Raw genomic sequence first — 20,599 nt, 5'->3', positions numbered from 1 at the left:
CCTGTGCCAAAACCCAAGAGTCGTATGGTCAAGTTTGTCACTGCAACAGCCTTATTCCTCCACAATAAACCTCTGTATTAGTTACTTTTCTCAGAACGTGAACAAATACCTGATGAGAATCAGCTTTAGAGAATGGGTTATTTTGCCTTTCATCCAGGGATATAGTCCATTATGACAGGGAAAGCACTGTATCAGGAGCAAGAGGTAGCTGGTTGCCCTGCTCCAGTAGTCAGAAAGGGGAGAGAAGCACCAAGTGGGGCTTGGCTTTTAAATCTCCAGCAATCAATTTGCTTTAGGGGCATCACTTCCTAAAAGTTACACAATCTTCTAAAAAGGTGTCATCATCTGGGCACCGAACATTCAAATATATGAGCTTATGAGAAACAATTTATACTCAATTTACAACAAGAAGACCATTAATTAAAAGAACTCATTTAAGTATAAGGAGAGCCAACCTGCAGCCTAGAATGAGGTGCTCCTTCCAACTTAGTTTGTCAAGATATATGGGATATAACATAGCATATACATAACATACTACACACCATAGAGTCAAAGACAGAACATATCTATACATTCTGGCAGAAAAATACTACTTTTTATACATTTTATGTTGCTGTACATGAAGGGACATAAAGAGAACATCAGTGATCCCAAAGACGACATAAGACAAACCAGGATAAAAACAAAGTATACACGTGTCCTTGGTTGTTCACTAGAAGATGATACACAGCATCTCTTCTGGCCAAATCAGCAAGATTTACTAAAGACTAAAGCGCAACTCAAGCTGAAAAGAATAAAAGTACAATCAGTGCCTGTGTCACCTGGCAGCACAAAAGGCAGGCCCGTTAGCAGCAGCAAAGACCGGGGCTAAGGCTTTGTGAACAGTTTTTTCTTCCTGATGATTTTCCATTTTTCTCTCAAATTGCTTTCAATAATTATTTTGCACTCCGAGGCTCGTTAGTGTGTGTGGGCTTTATTCTAGTCATCATCCTATCCAAACAAAAACTCATCACCTCTAAAGATAGCATTTCCAAGCCATGCTTATCTGATGTGAAGGGTAGCAGAGCAGCCGCTGCTGCTGTCTTCAGTGCCAGAAGGGATCTGGGTGGGCCCGGGAGTGGTGATGGAGGGACAGCTGCATCCGAACAGCACTGTTGGGAGGGAAAGGAGGAGACCTCCCATAGAGAGGCTGTGAAATCAGGCGCAGTTACCTTGATCTTCACAGCCCGGGTTATATCGTCATTCAAGAAGACAAATATCCGAATAGAACTGAGTAGATAACTACTGTAGAAGCATGAAACATGGCTCCTAGACAGCACCTCATCTATATAGGAACTGTCAATGATACGCTGATACATCGTGAAGCCCAACCACAACATGTTAGAGGGTTTGGCCAAAAAGACTTTAAAATTCCTTATGCTATGGCAGAAAGACAATCTTTTAATTAAATTGTTTATCAAAGAAGTTTTCAGGTATAAAAAAACAAGGGGAAAACAAATAATTCCATATCTAATAAAGAGCAAAAAATGACACACAGAAAAGGAACCTACTCATTTCATGCATTGATTGAAGACACATTATGTTTTAGGTACATATCAAAGAAAAATAATAGGGACACTACCAATCAGGTTCACTTAATGAATGTATATTTACATAATCTAGTGACAGCTAACTGTAAGGTACTGAGATACAAAGTTAAAAAGAAAGATATAAACTCGATTCTCAAAGAAAATAAAGATTAACACAAAGAACACAAGAACAGACAGTGAAGAGAAGAGACTTCAGGTAGGAAGAAATGATGTGAGATAAATAAGGTGTTTCCATGACAGTGAGCAAGCAGCTTCACAAAAGACAAAGACCCATGGTGAACATTTCTAGTGGTTTTTGATAAATTGAATGATATTACATCCTTAGTCTGAACTTTATTTTGTAATAGTAGAAAAAAATTGTAATTGTTATACTATAGTACCTGACATATGGTTCGTCCTTTACCTTTAATAAAATAGTTGACTTAAATTATATATCCATTTGGGGACACATTTTGTATATATGTGGAAGCCCTTTAAAATCTCAAAGTTTAAACAATAGCTGAGAGTCAGCATGCAGAAAGATACTTAAGTTACTATGGGGGACAAATACTTAGTGATTTTTGCAATTCATGTGTCCTAAGAAATGGGAGGAGATTCAGGAGTCACGTTCAACACTTCATTTTATTGAAGAGGCAAATAAGGCAAGAAGAAGTTAAAAAATTCATACCATCTCCTTCTCTCAACTAATACCATCATCTTCAGATATTGCATATGTATAAATTTGAAAACAATAAGGAGTATACTTTTAAGAACTATTATTTCTGTTTTCTAACAGATTAAAGAGTTGATAGCATAAAATAATAAAAACTTAAAAGGCAAAAGTGGGGTGGGGCATATAGAATTCAGCAAGCCCATGGAGTCATCAGAACCTATGGCTCAGCAAAGTTTTGAATTTTGTGCGTGTGTGCGCACACGTGTGTGTGCATGTGTGCATGCGTGTGCGAGATGAGCACCTGTGGCAGTCAGAAGACAACATGCAGGAGTTTGTTCTCTCCTTGCATATGTGGGTTCCAGGAAGCAAGCTGGTCGGCAGGCTTGATGGGCAGTGCCTGTACTGCTGAGCCATCTCACTGGTCCGGATTCAGCACCTTTACGTAACTGCCTAAATTACTTTAAATATAAAAATCTCTGATATGGTAATCTTGTATAAAGAACTTTGCTGTTTTATAGAGATTGAGATTATGTGAGTCTAATAAAAGGTTTATCTCAGATGTCAACATCACCTGGAGGTCTAAGAAAAATAGATTTCTGGCTCTGATATGCATCACTTGATGAAACAGGCCTGGGAATTTGCATTTTTAAAATAGTGCAAGGTGCTGGCTGGTGCAGCAGAGACCCTGGAACCAGATTTTGGGAGAGAGCTGCTTTAGGAGATAGAACATACTTGTCCCACTCCATAAGTTGAATCATAAAATCCGTTTCTCTATGTTTGTAATTAGGATGTGCTTCCTAAACCCACAGCCAACTCTTACCTTTCTGAGAGGTGAAGCACTTGCTTTGATTTATTTAATTGTGCTTATTTTTAGATTGTACTTTCTTGGAATCTTTCATGATCACAAGGCCCAGTTTGCCTTATTTTTTGTTTTCTTCTATAGGGTATGTGTTAGAGCAGTCCCTCAGTAATGAAGAAGGTATAGAAATGATTACTTCCACGGAATTGCATCTCCACCCCTACCTAACACCGGTACCCACGCTTTCCACCTGAGAGTAAACATTCTGCTGGAATTTTCTGCATTTAACAGTAGTCCTTTTGTGATGAGTACAATGTCCTAGGGAATATTTAAGTAGGGAGGAAGGCATGTTGGTACTCTGAGCACATTTGGACATTCAGAATTGATTCTGCAGTCTTCCCTTTACACAGAGCAATGTGCAAAATGTCAGGGTTCCAATATTCATTTCTACCCTGATTATAATCCTTTCTTTCTAAAAGCTGAAGCATATGTATATGCATATGCATGAAGTACATGAAAATTTGGAACAGAAGCTCTGCGACCTTGGACTGGCCTGTGTAGCTATTTATTCTGCTTAACTCATTATTGAATTTTAAGGTCAAATGAATGTTTTCTCAGTGCCATAAGACAAGAAATGGGCTACTGATAGGTAAACCCTGGAGGATAAAGGTCCAAGCTTGTAACTATCATCAGAAGGACCAGAGGTGAGCTCGCTTTAAATTCAAGTCTCAGGGAGCTGAGACATTTCTGCCGTTTATCATTTTGCCAGATCACAACCAGAGTTCCTCAATTAATTTCAACATTTCTGAAGAACTTATCCATTACCCACACTACTGTACAGTCTCTTGGAGTCCTGGGCAGTGGTACAAGACACTACAGTACAGTCATGTCTTTCAGGGGAATTCATAGGCTCAGAAAAAAGAAGATACCCAAGTCTGGGCCCCCAAGTAGAAAATTAACCTTGGATTTAAGCTTCAGTGTCATCCTCCACAGGGCCTCCTCCACTCCTCACCGGTTCTGCTTTCCCGATGCTAGTTCTAAATAGAACATAAGCATCTTCACACGTCCTTCCTTATCTCTCCACACTCTTGGTGTGATGTCTTCTTTGCACTATTTAGAACTGCTTTTCAATGTTTGAGGATAGGTTATTCCTTGAATGAAACAGCGGGTTTTTTGTTTATTTCCATGCAGTTGGGATCATATGAAATATCATCGTCATAATCTTTGTGAGATTTTAAGGATTTCTAAACCCTTCTGGTAAATATATTGCAAGTTATTTTCCCCCTCATATTTGGAACTGAAGGATTCAACTATAAAATTCCCCCAGTAAGTCTTATTCTATTTTTATGTTCTTGCTGGAAGTATAAGTTCTAGGAAATTTAGTGATATCTAGTTACTCTTAAAAATCTTTACTTTTAAATTCAAAAACAGTAAATACTATCAAAGCACAGTAAGGCATAATGTGATATAATATAAAAAGGTTAAAATTCTATACAAGGTCTCAGTGGAGTTAATAAACTCCCCCAAATGCAAATATATACATAGATAATGTATATGTTAATATATATTATATATATAACATTATAAGTAGTTATGGGCAAGAGGAGTGACTAATTCTATTAGCAATAATCATATCTGAGATAAACCTTTTGGCTGGATATCATTGTGCAAAGTTACAGTGGCTAGTTCTAAAACATTTATGAGTACTGTCAACTTGTTCTCTGAATGTCACGAACAAACAGGAGCATCTGACATTGTCTTTCTAGAATAATAGAGAAAAATGACAATGACAGCATAGTGGCTTACACAGCATTTTCCTTAGGAATTTCCCAAACACTAAGAGAAATGAAATTCTAAGACCGTTTCACTCTGAGAATGGCCTCAGGAGAACACTGTGTGAAAGAGATGGAACTCTATGGAAAAGAGTGCCTCTACCTTATCCCACCAGAAACCGAAAAGATGTTTGACAGGAAATAAAAGCAGTGCAATAAAGAAAACATAATGTATATGTTACTAGACAAATGAGCTCAGTAATAAAATCTTTGGGAAGATGGGGTAAATTCATAGACAATAAATATTGTCTTTCAACTTTAAATCTTGGGAAGTTTTTCAGGTGGGGTAAGTTTAAGTTCATCATATAGGCACTGTTAAGTTATTATTCTTAGAAGAGCTCGGCTACTTAGACAAATACAGTAAACAGAAAAGTCAAGGACTAGTGCCAGTTTCACACTATTTTAACGTGGCATTAACATTGCTAGAAATATGACCCATACATGCCTTCTACAACATTTTGGAAATTTGAAACATTCATACAGAAAAAAGATACACCATCGTGATGTCTTTATATGTGGATACCATGGAGGAAGGGTCCACAAATCACAGGTTATATAGCTATGTTGGTTGAATGTTCTTTGCCAAAAATTCATCAGAATTTGTGGCCCAATCTGGCTTATCCAAATGACTGAGCAAAACTAAAACTGTTTTTGTGTTTGCAAATAAATTTCCCTACAGGAAAGAAGAAAAGTATCTGTGGTCCAAAAAATATTCAGTGGAAAAGAAACTGAATGCTTTTAGTAATCACCTGGGAAAACAATACTGGAAAGAATGAACAAGTCTCCTAAAATGTTTCCTTTCTATTTCGTTTATATACAGAACTTTTTCTTTTGTTTTTGTGTTTGTAATCTTTGGGCTCAGTTACTCTGCTAAAAATGTTTTTATTTTTTTATTTTCATTTACATTCCTTATAGTTTTTTATGAGCTTTAAAATGGTGTGATTAAATAGCCTTCAAAAAAGGATTCAGGCTGGCATGGGAACTTTATATATTTCATAAAGCTTATATCTAACTTGTTTCTTCTTATAAAACAGGAATAGAATAAATCAGTAGTCTGTGAAAATAACTAAAACCCGAAGTTTTCTCAAATAAGTTTTGAAAGCTTGGATCACTTTAGGAGCCAGTCAGGTCTCGACACCCCCCCCCCCTCACCACCACCACCATAAGAAAGAATAATGACTTTATTCGAATCTACTGATTAAAACCTCTTAGCAAGAAACATTACCAACAGTGAAATATATCACATTATTTCCTTTTCAAACATTCAACCAAAAGCAATCATCACATGGCTATATCTCAGAAACAGTTACACTTTAGCAATTTTCCCCCCACCCATGATCAAGAAATCAGAAAATAAGCCTTATAGTTTAGAGAGTAAACAAATGCACAAGTTTTCATTTTTCATGTAGAATTGCCTTACTTGTGTAAGATCTCTGGCTTGTTCTCTGTTTATTTGTTTGATTTTCAAGACAGGGATTCTCTGTGTAACAGCGTTGGATCTAGCTCCTGTAGATCAGGCTGGCCTCGAACTCACAGAGATCTGCCTGCCTCTGCCTTCCGAGTGCTGGGATTATAGGTGTGCACCATTATTGTTCTTCTCTTAAATAAATACCAAGGTTTATTCTGACTTACTTCTTTTTCAGCATCTTCAAGTTTCTTTTTCTTACTCTCGGGCATTAAATCATCAAGCCAGCTGAGTTCCCGTTTGGTAAACAAGAAGTCCATCAACTTCCTCACAAATACCAGGGCTAACACCTAAAGACAATAACAAAATAGTTTAAAATGTAAACTATATAGATGAGCCTTAGGACTTCCATTAAACTAAAAATTGAAAACACATGTGTCTAAAATATGGCCTAATCTTTCTCTTTATTTCCTTTTCTTATCAAATCACCAGGATAGAATCTAAGATTTCATTCAATGTCAAAGGCATCTTAAAGAAAAATTTTAAACTATGAAATATACTTGATTATGCATAATTAAAAGCTCAAATTAGGATAAGTGAACATTAAAAATTCTATATGCTAATAATTTTTGAATTACATATAGTCATTCAAATTTACTATACTTATAAATGCATTTAAAATATGTCTAAAACATTCAATTAAATTTCATTTTTAAAAATTTGCCTAATTTTTCATATTTGTTAGTATATTCCAATGCTATTTTTTTAAATTTACGTTTTCCATCCCGCTTTCCATTAACTACTACATTATAAGTGACCAAGTAAAGAAACTGATATTAAATCAGCAAAATGCAAAATATTTTTCAAGCCTGATTTTAGTGCCCAAGTTTATACTAGATTTTCTAGTAACTGCTCAAAGTGATTCAAGGCTACTCGGTTATTGCTGTTTTAGTTCATGTGTTTCCCAAAATTCAGTTAAAGAGAAAGTGTTAGGGGAAGTTTCATACCATCATAGGAAAGACAATAGCAGCTCTTGAGACTTTGATTATCCACAGAAGACCAAGACAGCTCATCTGAATAATTGTGAAGAGATGGACTTTCCGAAGTGGTACATGCCTTAGATATATAAAATCTGGTTGATGTTTGGCTGGCATCCAGAAGAGCTTTATTCTGTCAAATAACTAAAAGATTAAACAGACTATATTGCATTTTAAGAACAAGACAACAATAACAGTAGGACAATTAGATATTTAGTATGTCCCAAAATATTAGGTTCAAATGACACAGTTGTAAAAACTGCAGGACATTGAAAATGACAAACAGTGTGGGCTTCTGTTTATCGAACAGTATACTGTATTTCCTATAATATGATAACAAGGTGTCATTTAAAACGGTTTGCATATAGTCAGTGCTACATTTTGCTACCTTGAGAACCACCACTATGTCAGACAAGATACATTCGTTCTCTTTCTGTTTATCACATCATAACCTCTCCCTTTTGTCCCCAAATATTGGTCTTCTAGGCTTCCTATGCTTGGTGTGCTTTTTTTTTCTCCCAGAGTGCACCATCTACCCTCATGGCTTTGGCTTTCACATGCTAAGTACTCCCAGACAGACCTCAGCTTCCTTCAAGGGCCACACAACTCCCTGCTGTTGTGTAGGGTGCCTTGGATTCCTCCTTATTGAACCCTGCCATTTTGGCTTTGGCACTTTGGTCCCCAACAAAGGTTTTGATGCTGTCTTTAGAAACATACACAACTTACATAAAGATTTGGCCTACATATATTTTTGTGACCAAAGTGTTTTATTATATTTTATACTTGGGGACTGGGGAGATAGTTTAGTCAGCAGAGAGACTCTAGTGCATCCCTGGAGCTCATTGGCCAGCCAGTCTAGCAAATCTGTGAGCTCCAGGTTCACTGAGAGACCCTGTCTTAGAAGACAAGTGACAAGTGACCAAGGAAGATACCCAGGGTTGACTCAGCACCTCCATATGCACGCACACATATTCATGTGAACCTGTGCATACCTAGGTACATGCAACTGCACCAATACCTGCATGTATGCATACATATAATGCATATCAATGCAGATACATAAAAAATTGCAAACTACCTTGTTTGGGTTAATTTAATAGATGGAACCAGTGTAACCAGTGGATTATGCCTATTTCAATTTTGTCATAATGATAAATAAAATAAATTTTTTATAAATTACATTTTTATAGACACTTCAATATATTTTGCTGAATAATTGATTTTACTACATATTAGTTTCATTTTGTGAGCCACTTGTTTAATCTTTAGGCCAAATTTTATTTATGTAATTCTTTCAGTGAGAGGTGGCTATTTAGAAAACAGTGGTTTTGACCACCCTCAGCCACTATCATATTTCATAATTTTATGATAATATATGCTACACAGCTTCAACAGAACATTGATAAATAAAATATTGCTCAGCTACCATAAGAAAACTATCAGCTACTTATCATCAAATCTTTCAACTTTACATACAGGGCAGATAAACAAGTATTTGCAGAGTTAGGACTAGAGCATCCTGGTTTGCCAAAATCCAATTTTATATGGAATAGGTGTAATAGGATACCAAACAACATAAACCTATCTTCCCTTTGGTCTTCTCTGCCTTATGTATGGCACAACTGTTCTCCAGTTATGTAAACTGCAATCAAATGCACATTACAGCATCCACCAATATTCATTCATAACATTCCAAAGTTTTTGCTGAAACCCATGACAGAACTGACTGCTAACCTCATTCTTGGCTCACCTCTCGTGTGGTGTGTGTATGTGTGTCTTTTCTACTTCATAACCCTCTCTTAAAATCAGGAATCATTAAACAGATACAATTTTGTGCATGGAGGAAGAAGAAGAAAACAACCCTTTAGCTTACAACTGAATGTCTATTCCTATAGAATTTTCCCTACCCATCATTACCCATTTAGGGAACTGTGCTGTTGCATAAGTGTGCTTCAGGGAGTGGGTGCTTCAATTGTTATTGTTTAAGTGGCACATTTGCTTCACTTTGGATCCCTGCAATGTTGGAATGAATATAGATGTGGTTATATATTTGAATACAGAAACAGCATTCATGAGAACATTGTGATCTGTTTTTTCTGCCATATTTCACAGTGAGAAGCCTACATAGTAAGTTCCTTAATAGTGCCAAAAAGCCAGGTGACAGAAAAAGTCCTCCAATTTGCTAGGTTACAAAGTAGCATGCTCCTTAGGATATCTGACATAGACAGCTAATGTGCCTGCCTAGTACTACTCCAAGAATAACAATCGTGATAATTTTATTCTAAGTTTTGCATTTGGCTTTCAGCATGGCCCAATAGCAGCATGTAGTATTTCCCCACCCAGTTAGCGTCAATTCCCAATAGGAATGTTAACTGTTCACTTAAATTTCCACCAATTCTGTTCTCAACATGAGACCTGTCAACGTGTGCCTAGGCTTTCTGTTTCATTAATGTGATTTATAACTAATTAAATTTGACTTGAGGACTTCGATGTTTTTCCTAAACTTCACTTGAAAGGATCACACCCCAAGTAATCCTAAAACTTGACATTTTTGTTTAATTCCAAACCATGTGGGTAAAAAAAAAAAATCATTTGAATGAAATTAGAAGAAAATCTGTCAGGATCTACCCACAATTGTTTTGCTTTGTTTTTTAAATTCCTGATGCTCTATTTATGTGAGCCTGAGGCCTAATAATAAATGCTTTCCACTTACAGACAAAATCACTAGTCATTGAAACTTTTGCCAAAGGCAAAAAAAAAAAATCAAAAATCAAAAACAAATGAAAACCCTAAACTAATTCTATTAAAATGCATTTCATACATGATACTTTAAATGAGCAAATTAAATCTCTGAGTAAACTCTGAAAACCTAACTGCTCCTATCACGCCCCCTTTCTTGAGGCCTAGTCCCTATGCTTTGTGTGTTTCAGCATCTTACAATGGCCTCCTGTTGAAGTTTTGTCTCAGTTATAACAGCCTACACTGTTCCAAGGTCTGACTGCTGCTTCTCTAAGAGTTGGAAGGCAGGAGGTCAGTTTGCTCAGGGACAGAGATCTTGCGCTCCTTGTGCCCCAGCCAGGATTTAACTCCTCAGCATGTTTTGGTAAGCAGTTAGTGTTGCCACACCATAGCAAAAACTGCTCTTCATATTATGTTTAGCTTAAAAAGAGATCTATACAGTAAGTAAGCCCCATAGCAGTCTCTTATGAAGAAAAGGAAGTGTTCTGGCCAAAGAGCAGCACTATAAACAAAGGCAATTCAAGGTCAATTTAAGAAAAATCTGTATTTGTTTCTGAAAGTAGCAGAACAAACTCCTACAGCATTTTGGTTTAATGCAAAAAAAAAAATGTATTGTCTAGTTGTGGAGGTCAAAAGGCTGAAATGAAGACCTTGGCCGGACTATGACCTCTGTGATCCCTAGGAGAAGGAGCCTCTCCACTTCCTGCAGTTCTTCAGTTTGCTGTATTCTTACGCTGCGGCAGCAAAACTCCAATCTCTACCTCCACCCTGCCATGGCCCTCTTCCTTCTGTCTTTCTGTCCTGCTCAGATACAGTTTGAGTCTTTTTTTTTTTTAAATTTATTTATTTATTAAGGATTTCTGCCTCGTCCCCACAACCGCTTCCCATTTCCCTCCCCCTCCCCCGATCAAGTCCCCCCCCCTCATCTGCTCGAAGAGCAATCAGGGTTCCCTGACCTGTGGGAAGCCCAAGGACTGCCCACCTCTATCCAGGTCTCGTAAGGTGAGCATTCAAACTGCCTAGGCTCCCACAAAGCCAGTACGTGCAGTAGGATCAAAAACCCACTGCAATTGTTCTTGAATTCTCAGTATTCCTCATTGTCCGCTATGTTCAGCTAGTCCGGATTTATCCCATGCTTTTTCAGACCTAGGCCAGCTGGCCTTGGTGAGATCCCTATAATTCAAGTTCCTAGAGAAGCTAAATAAGGTGAATCCAAAGACAAACACATAGGCATCCTCAGGAATATTAACCTTCATCAGGCGATGAAAGGAGACAGAGACAGAGACCCACACGGGAGCACCGGACAGAAATCTCAAGGTCCAAATCAGGAGCAGAAGGAGACGGAGCACGAGCAAGGAACTCAGGACCACGAGGGGTGCACCCACACACTAAGTCAATGGGGATGTTCTATTGGGATACAGTTTGAGTCTTAAGTGTTCCCCGCAGGTTCGTTTTCTGAACACCTGATCTCCCGTGGTGGCATTGCTTTGGGAGGCTGTGAAACCTTTAACAAGTGGTGTGGGATAGCAAAATTCTGTCCCTGGGGGCCAGGTCTTTGAAAGTTATAGCCAGCCAATAGTTCACGCCCCACACTCTCTGCTTTCTGGTTTGCTGCCCTGTGACCAACCATTATCCATATTTCCACTGCTGTAGACAGAGCTGCTCTACCAGGCCTGCTACGATGGCCTGAAATCTCCTGAGACCACAAACCAAAATAAATCTTTTGTATAGGCATTCTTTCTAATGTTGTGGACAGAATCCATAAAAATGGCTTGATGACTATCATAGTTTGCATTTGTACATATCTTGAAATGAAATTAATTCATTTTCCAAAAGGGTGATGGAAACTAAACTCTTTTCAGTGTTAATATATTTATGGTAAATGGCATCTCATCTGGCAAAGTGCTGGCCGAACAAGCATGAAGACTGAGGTCAGGTCCTCAGAGCCCACTTAGTAAAAACAGTCATGGTGGTGCTTGGCTGGAATCCCAGTGCTGGGGAAGTCAGGTTAGAAACATCCCTGGGTTCACTGGACAGCCACTCCGACTGGATAGCAGGGTTGTCTTCTGCCTTCCACACATCTGTGGAATCACACCCAAACATGCACACATGCACATAGCAATTTAAGGCTACCTATCTTTGGGGCTGGATAAAAGCACATAAGTGAGAGAGTGCCTATTTAGTAGAGACTCCTCTTTAGCATCTACAATTCTGGCCACTTTAAAAAAATTTACATGTGGTCAGAAAGCCTCTCCTCAGATGATGGCTGCTGTCACATGACTCACATCTGTACTTGAAGTTCCAACAGGTACGCCTGTAAGAGTAAAGTAATTTACCTGAATTCCCTTTAGAGATGAAGCACCCATATAGAGAAACACTCCATATAACACTGGCATGGGGATAAACTGTAAACAAACAAAACAAAACAAAACAATTAGAAAACATGAGGCATTATTTTCCAACATGTGGTCATTCATTTTGCACCTACCACAGAGGGAGGAAAAGAGAAAATTAAAAACATTCTAGAAGCCAGTATGATGTAGGATTGGAGGACATAGTTCAGACTCTACCCCGGCATTTCTATCTGGGTAACTGAAGCAGTTACATAAACTGCCTGCACCTTAGTGTCTCAATATCTAAAATAGACAATAGTGCAGTTAAGTGTTAGACTTACCCTAAAAGCCTGATGATTCCTAAGAAATAAATAGTATTATAAACTATTACTGCACCATAACGAAGATTGACTATTAGCCACATAAAGACAGTTTACATTCTATTTTAAAATAGTAAAATATCTGGATTAATGGTTAAGAACAAAGTTTAATTTACAATTTGGTCCTAGGTTACGGCAGATATTTGTTAACATGTGCATTGTTCGAATTTCTTTTATTGGGCTAGCTCATTTTATCCAGTATCCTTTTACTTATATAGCAGAAATACATTTTTGCAGTGATTAGATACAAGAAGCTGTGTAAATTAAATAATTCAATTAATATTTGATATTTAAGCAATCAAAATGAATGATAATTTATAAAGCAACTAATATGCTGTAAGAATATCTGCCAGATTTATATCATAAAACAATCCCTCTTTACTGCTACTCAAAATTAATTTGATAATTTCAAATGTGAAGATTTCTTATATGCAATGCTGATTTACATATGGCCTTCGAAATAAAAAGCTGTCTTTGCGACCACGGCATTGTCCAGTCTGTGCTACTCACTTATAGTAAATTACATCCAATCTACATACTGACAAAATAATAGACCCTTTAACCTGGGCCGGAGTACAGTGAACTCAGTCACTAGCTGCTCAGGAAATATGAGCTTCTCCCATAGCTTGAAAATTACAAATCAGAATTGTTGCTGTCAGGAAGTACAACAAAATTACACGTTCATGTACTTAAAGACTCTAAAACATAGCACAATTTTCATTCATACTTGGTGAAGGAAAATAATATAAAATTTTAAATAATATATCACTTTTATCTCATGCCATGCAATATTTACCAATTTATGTTTATATTAAACTGCTACCTTAAATATATTCATTCTTTGATCAGGGATAATTTTATTACCTTCAGAATACTGGTCATAAAAACGGATGAACCCATAAGAATAAAAATCATGAGCCCAGTCACCCTCTGTTCTCTGATGCCGAGAAATTTGGGTTGTTCTCCTGGAGCAGAGCATTCTGATTCCAGCTTCAGGCTGTTGACATGTGTGATGGAGAGGACTGTGGCAGCCACGAACCATGGCAGGCCCATAATGGAGCACACACCCAGCATGACAGCCACCATTAACAGATCCAGGTGATAGCCACAACCTTTCTGTTAAAGACACAACAGAAAGAGAAGGGAGTGGTGTCAGCAACAAGTTACGGATGTCTTGGTTGTGAATAGAAACCACTTCCTGACAATACTGAGAGTCCCTTCATGGCAGATGCCCTTGAACTAAGCCCCTAAATACTGTTTCCAGCAGCCCGCTTCTGTTTCAGCAGGAGGTGTTTTATTGGAAAGAGTATCACAGAGCCTAATCTCCCTTACTTAGTCTCACTTCTGTCTCAGTGCATTGGGGACTTCTCAACAGTCAATGAATCCAGTCATCCCTCGAAATAAGAGCATCTGTGTTTCCTGCCTTCTCTCTAATTCCACCTGACTCTCACTGTCCCACACTTAAGTGTAGGAAGGAAATTGAGGAAAAGTAAGTGCCAGGCTGTTCAGAAATGGCTCTCTTGATAGGCTGATTGGTTTAGATCTCCGAGGAAATAGTTCAAAAGACACTCAAAGGCACTCTTGGCCCCTCCAGCTGTGCCCTGTGGGTGTAGAAAGTGTAAAAACCCCAGAAGCTGCAAAACTCTTGATCTATATTGTGTTCTGGTTCTTATTTTTATTTTTTAATTCAACTTCATGAAAGTATAAGCATCATAGTTCTGGAAATGCATTGTTGGGATCAAATGATGGCAAGCATGGGCCTCCAAAGGTTTGCATGAGGTTCTCTGTGTATATGTTGTGGCTATTGGCATGGAGTTTTCATGGGATTCCTAATGGTGGGAGCAGGTGTGTCTCTGACTCTTTGCCTGTTCTTGGGACTCTTTTCCTCTTAGTGGGTTGGTTTGTTGAGCATTGATATGAGGGCTTTCACCTTGTCCTACTGCATTTTGTTTTTGTCCTATTTGGCTGTTGTCTCTTGGAGGCCAACTCTTTTCTGAAAAGGAACCAGAGCAGGTGTGTGACTCTAGGGGAGAGGAGAGATGGGAGGGGGCTGTGAGTAGTGGAGGGAGGAGGAACTGTGGTCAGATAAATTACATGAGAGAAGTAACAATTTTCAATTAAAAATAAAATTAAACACAGCAAAAAACAAATCTCAGGCCTTTTCCTATCTGAGAGAAGTTGATAATGATAATCAAAGGCATCTCATTAAGTTGTGATAACTAAATTGTTTCATTCTAGAAGTCATTGAGAGTAACATGTGCTATATCATAAGCACCAACTGCATGTTAGTTTCTCCTATTAAAAAACCAAGTTTATTAAGGACAGATAATGTCAAATCATTGCTTGGTATTTTCCATTGTTCCTTAGCATAATTATTAACACACAGAAAACAATCAATAGAATTTGCAGGTTTTTTTTTTTTGTTACAGTGTCTTATTATATAGATTAAGTGTCCTGCAGTTCATTATGTAGACCAGCCTGGCCTTGAACTCATGGGCAGTCCTGAGTGGAATGGCTTTTTATAAGGAAACATGCATTCTTGAAATGTATCTTAAAATCCAATGTAACAATTTTAATTATAGAATAATTAGGGTAGTTACAGTTGCCCTGATAGAGATGACAAAATGCCAGGGGAGATCCAGAAAATGGAAAACAATTCCTGGTGTAAACATAACCAAAAGTGCATAGAAAAATAGTTTGGCAAAACATTTTGTAAGCTATAGTTTCAGAGTATAAAACTCAAGCCCTTGAAAAGCAATGCCTGAAGCAGTTACAAGTGTGTTTCGTCCCAGGGACTGCAAATTAGAATATGAATTAGTTACCAAAATTCCTGCATCTGAGGGGATTCAATGCAATTGTGTTGCGGAACTATTTTCAAGTTGTGATGCTACCCAAAGTGAGTGGGATCTCTGAGGAGTGCTGGGCCACACGCTGAAGAGCAAAAGAAAAAAAGATGACAGCTCCTGAAGAGCTGAGGATTTTTACATTTTTTTTATTCTATTAGGAGATGCTGAATTTTCTAGGCATCCGCATATATTACATGTACTAATATAAAGAAAGTCTTCCTCAGAACAATGACTTCCTGTAGCTCGCACTAGTTTTTTAAAATATGATATAAGCATAAACAATAGAATTTTGGATTTCTGGAAGTGGGCAAGATAATTATTTTAGAGAAAATAATTTCATCTTTAAAATGAATACATGATTTCCCTTAATTATTCTGTACAATAAGAATAATTTGACTGAATGGAAATAAAGCAGTTTGACATTTCCACTCATTAATCAGCATCCTTCTTGCCTTTCTTTGAAAATGTTTTTAAAAACTAGTTCGCTGCAAACAAATTATTAGCTGATTAGGCATGCCAGCCAAAAGGAAGTATCCCTTTGTCAGAGAGAGAACTCTGCACCTTGCAACATATTTCTGTAGCTTTTTTTTTTCAAAAATAAAGACAGAACTGTAGCTTTTATTCTCACATTCATCCTTGAATCATGGGAAATGGACATATGGGAGGAAGAGGGAGCATAGCAACAGGTGATGCTGCACCAGACCCCACTAAAACCAACATGCAGCAAGACAAGAGGCCAGCCAAGAGGACCATCTGATACCCAGATGCCACCGCTGAAAAAAATCATTGCAAAGCTTGGCAGCAATTTCCTGCATCTGTCAAGTTAACCACATAAAAGACTATAGATTGACATGAAGAACCAGGCTGACAAAGAGGGCAAAAAAGAACATATCAAATGCCATAATCATCAAGGGGATGCGGTGCCAAATGAATGCTGCAAATGCATTCATTTACTCTGGTGATCTGGGATTGTATTGCTGTTTATTAAAAATTATGTCAAAAGAAGCCTGAACTGTCTACAGAAACATGCAGAAAATCCCAGAGCTGTATCTTAACAGAAACTTTCTTTTCTACAAAATAATGTCTCTCTTTATTTCCACTTCTATATAGCAAGCCCTAAACAATACCAAGCTCTTGTTTTTAATGCCTTTGAAAAGGATTCAGCTAACCCCTATGCCCTCCAACTCTAAAAGGGAAAAAAAATTCTAGAGCATGGATTTAAGTGTACATCTATACAATATATAGTATTTTTCATGGTCATATTATGATATTTGTGACTGCTTTCATGTTTGCGTGATTTCAAGTTTTGCTAATTTTACGCTCCCCATTCTCAGGTATAGTAAGTTACTTAACTAGTGAATCTCCTTAGCGCAACACTTAATTGTGTATTTACTAGCAAATATTATTGTAAGAACATTTTCTTGCTGTCATGAAAAATACCATGTAAAAGAAAATGAGTGGTTCTGGCAATACGGCGAGGAAAAATCAGAAAGATATACAATACATTTGGAAGATACAGAAAATGACATGAATGCTGGGATGACCCGAAGAGATGATGTGCACTCAGACACACTCAGTGAAGACCACAAAGTGTTTGACACAGAAATGGAGGAACAATTCCAGACAGTGTTGCAACCAACCAACAATTAGCCTTCAATTAAAAAAAAATTAGTAAAATCTGAAAGTGTAGTTTAGCTTGTGATTTGAGGATGTATTCAGGAAACATCTTTTTATAAATACGAATCTCAAGCCAAAGCCAGAAAACTTTAAAAAAAATTGAGTGTAGCAACAGGCATGTTGAATAGCCATGGAGTAAAGTGTTATTCTTAGTAAGCAGTCTTCTAAGAAAGTATACTTTCATTGTTGTCAGGAGGAAAACCAACAATAGATTATATTATAATGGAACTTATAGGAGGAAAAGGCACTATGCAGGAAGTAAGTTTCTCTTGTTGCTAAATTCTGACTGGAGGGAACCTGCTTTGAAAATATCTACATCCAACGTGAGAACAGAGCACTCGGACTGCAGACAGCTGGCGGAGGACAGCACAATGTGATGGGTCCTGTCTGATCTCAGATTTAAATTTTAATCTTTACATCTATACTGATTTAACTGTGTAACAAAAGAGATTATGTAATATAGCCTTGTGTTTATTTCCAAGACAAATATTAAACAATTTCATTCTTCATTCCATTCAATGCCATCGAGAACTTTGGAGGACCCTTAAACAAAGTTTTACTATGCTAGCAATACTCTCCTTGATTTAAAGGAGAAAAACGATGGATATATTTAGAACTTTGCAATAGTCACAAATGTAGAAGACTTATTTATTTGTATGAAGAACAAGGAACAAGAACAAAGACCTGTGATCCCCAAGTCTGAAGCCTAGAAGGAGCAAGGCTATGTGACAGCTGAGAAGATGATACTAAATCTCCATCAATGTCTAGTCTTCTAAATATAATTCCAGTAATGATTTGGAACAGTTAAACCTAGAGCAGTTTAACTCACAGTCTGGAAAGATAGCCAGGCTTCAGCAAGGTGGCATTTCTGCCTGTTATTACAAAGGCTAAACTACTCTGTTGAAAGCCAATCGATGACTTTATATCTTTTTCCCCCTAATAGTCCTTAGTTCAATTTAAAACTTCAGTATAATGAAATACATAGCTATTTAAATGATAATCCAGATTTATGGAGTTGACATAGTCTTTAATGAAATGTTCCTATATGGAAAACAGCAGATAGTATATGTACTATGTAAAATATTTGCTTTGAGCTGGATATGTTGCATGGACCAGGAGTTCTGTGTAGCTAACCAAGGAAAAGCTACCTAGGTTTGTATGAAAAGCATAAGCAATGATGCCACTTTCAGATTAATGAAATATAGAGTTTTCACTTTTTCCCTTTAACTTTTCATATTGTTTGGTTTATAAATCAAACTCATATAAAAACAGAAAAGTAAAGATATTTTTTTTTTAAAAGACCAAGATGTATAGTATAGTGATTCTAGATTTTAGCGAGTACGGGTTACTACACTTTGCAGCATCATGCTCAACTGACTTTACAGAGTTGTGCTGAGCTGTGACTAGCTGTGCTGTATTAATAATAAAGTTGTGGTGATATTTGCTTTTTAATTAATTCTGAAACTATTAAATATTACAAAATTAAATTAAATATATTCAAATTAATGAGGTTATTAAACTTATGATCTGAATTCCTTATTTTTAAAAATAAAATAAATTTTAAAAATAAAATAAATAAAACCTATAATATAAAATAGCCTGGTTTAGTGAAGCTTTGGAGCCAATTCTTTCACTTCCAAAAACTAATTACTCAATGGCTTTTTTCATGGACAGCGGATAATTTTCTCCCTCATTTTCTATTTGTGTGCTTTCATCCCTTTCTCCTGTCAAACTGCTGTACCCTGTAAGAGAGAGCAGAGCAGGCTGCCATGTCCTGGTCCTGGTCTCAGAGAGAGTGCGTCAGGTTCTTCCTCATTTGGGATGATATTGGTTGTGAACTTGTCATATATTGCATTTGTTTTTTGTTATTCTTAGTGTTTGATTACTTTGAACCTCAGTTTCCCAAGTTTTTTTTAAATAATGGAGGAATACAAATTTTATTAAATCTTTCTCTGCATTGGTCAAATTGTGAATTGAATAAATGTGTGAATAAAAACAAATAAAAATTTCCTTAGTTGATATCAGTCGGTAGTATGAACCATGAAAAACAGCAGCGTTGTAAGTCAGGGTCTCTGCTTCCTATATGGAGAACTGGTTAGGCCAACACAGCAACAGTCTAGCACTTATTTACTTCATTGTATTTTTTTACTTGTATTTGTATTCTCTATGTAGCCAGGGTAGCCTTGAACTCATGCATGCTCCTGAGTCACTTTCCCAAGTGCTGTGGTTTCTGGTGTAAGCCACAATAGCTGCCATCCCTAAGAGTTCACAGAAAATGTGAAATGGATATTTTCAATAATTAAACATTTTATTTGACAAAAACCACACACAAATTTAATTAATTATATTTAAAAGAAGTTTCATCACTAGTTTCTTCAAGAGAATGAGGAATGCCCACTCTCTCTAGTATGTACCCCAAACTCCTTAATATAATTTATTATAAGCAACTGTACATTCTTATAAATGCTTATTGTTATATCAGTGAAATAGTTTTCATAGATATTTTAATTAGCCTAATATATTTATAAAATTGTACATAGCACAATAGCTGTTACTTCAGCAATAATTTTTAGTTTTAGAGACAAGCAAAGGCAGCTGGCAATTTCTTCAGGTCAGAACAGAATAAGACTGTACATGTCCTATTTTACAAGGATTGATTTTGATTTTATAAAAGTTCTAATTAAATATAATTACTTCATTTCCCCAACTCTTTCCTGCTCCCAAACCCTTCCATGCACCCTCCCTTTAACATCTGCCATGTTCCCCACCTCCCTCTCAGAGTCATGGCTTCTTTTTCTTTATGATTGTTACATACACACCATACACACGCACACACACACACACACACACACACACACACACACACTGAAATGTGTAAGTATGCACATATAACCTGCTGATTCCATTTAGTGCTGTTGTGTGTCTATGACTTCAGCGCTGATCATTAGGTACTGGCTAACCAATGAGGGGACTCATCCCTGGGAAATATGAATTCCTCCCCTAGCAATCATTAGCAGCCTGTAGTTCTTGGTCTAGTAATGGACCTGGTGACCTTCTCCCTTTCATGTCAACATGTCTATCGGTGTTATCCTTGAGGTTTCATGGGTATAGCTTCCCTATCTCACAGCAGCCTTTCTGTTCCTCTGGCTCTTAACCGTCTTCTGACCCATCTTCCTTAATTGATTCTGATTATTTTGAACCATTCAATATTTTATCAACTTAACATTTGTATAAATGATACTTATATTGCATAAAAATTGAATAATAGTGAAAAATACTTAATTACAATTACAAAACAGCAGGACAGAAT

General features: G+C 37.1%; 1 protein-coding gene across 6 annotated transcripts in view; it reads right to left on the bottom strand.

The window, feature by feature from the left end:
* Slc4a10 (solute carrier family 4 member 10) overlaps positions 1–20,599 on the bottom strand; it is a 228,877-nt gene that overhangs the window by 14,725 nt on the left and 193,553 nt on the right. For all 6 annotated transcript variants that reach the window (XM_041631596.1, XM_041631597.1, XM_041631599.1 and 3 more), the window contains 4 exons: positions 13,631–13,882; positions 12,390–12,458; positions 7,285–7,458; positions 6,505–6,627 (listed from right to left, as the gene is read on the bottom strand). In XM_041631596.1, coding sequence (XP_041487530.1) covers positions 6,505–6,627; positions 7,285–7,458; positions 12,390–12,458; positions 13,631–13,882 — 618 coding nt within the window. The remainder of the gene's footprint in view (positions 1–6,504; positions 6,628–7,284; positions 7,459–12,389; positions 12,459–13,630; positions 13,883–20,599) is intronic.

This window comes from Microtus oregoni, unplaced genomic scaffold (assembly GCF_018167655.1).
Source record: "Microtus oregoni isolate MIOR12 unplaced genomic scaffold, Mior012 000037F_ref0000500, whole genome shotgun sequence".
NCBI classification, from domain to species: domain Eukaryota; kingdom Metazoa; phylum Chordata; class Mammalia; order Rodentia; family Cricetidae; genus Microtus; species Microtus oregoni.
This window is presented reverse-complemented; position numbering and strand designations above follow the sequence as displayed.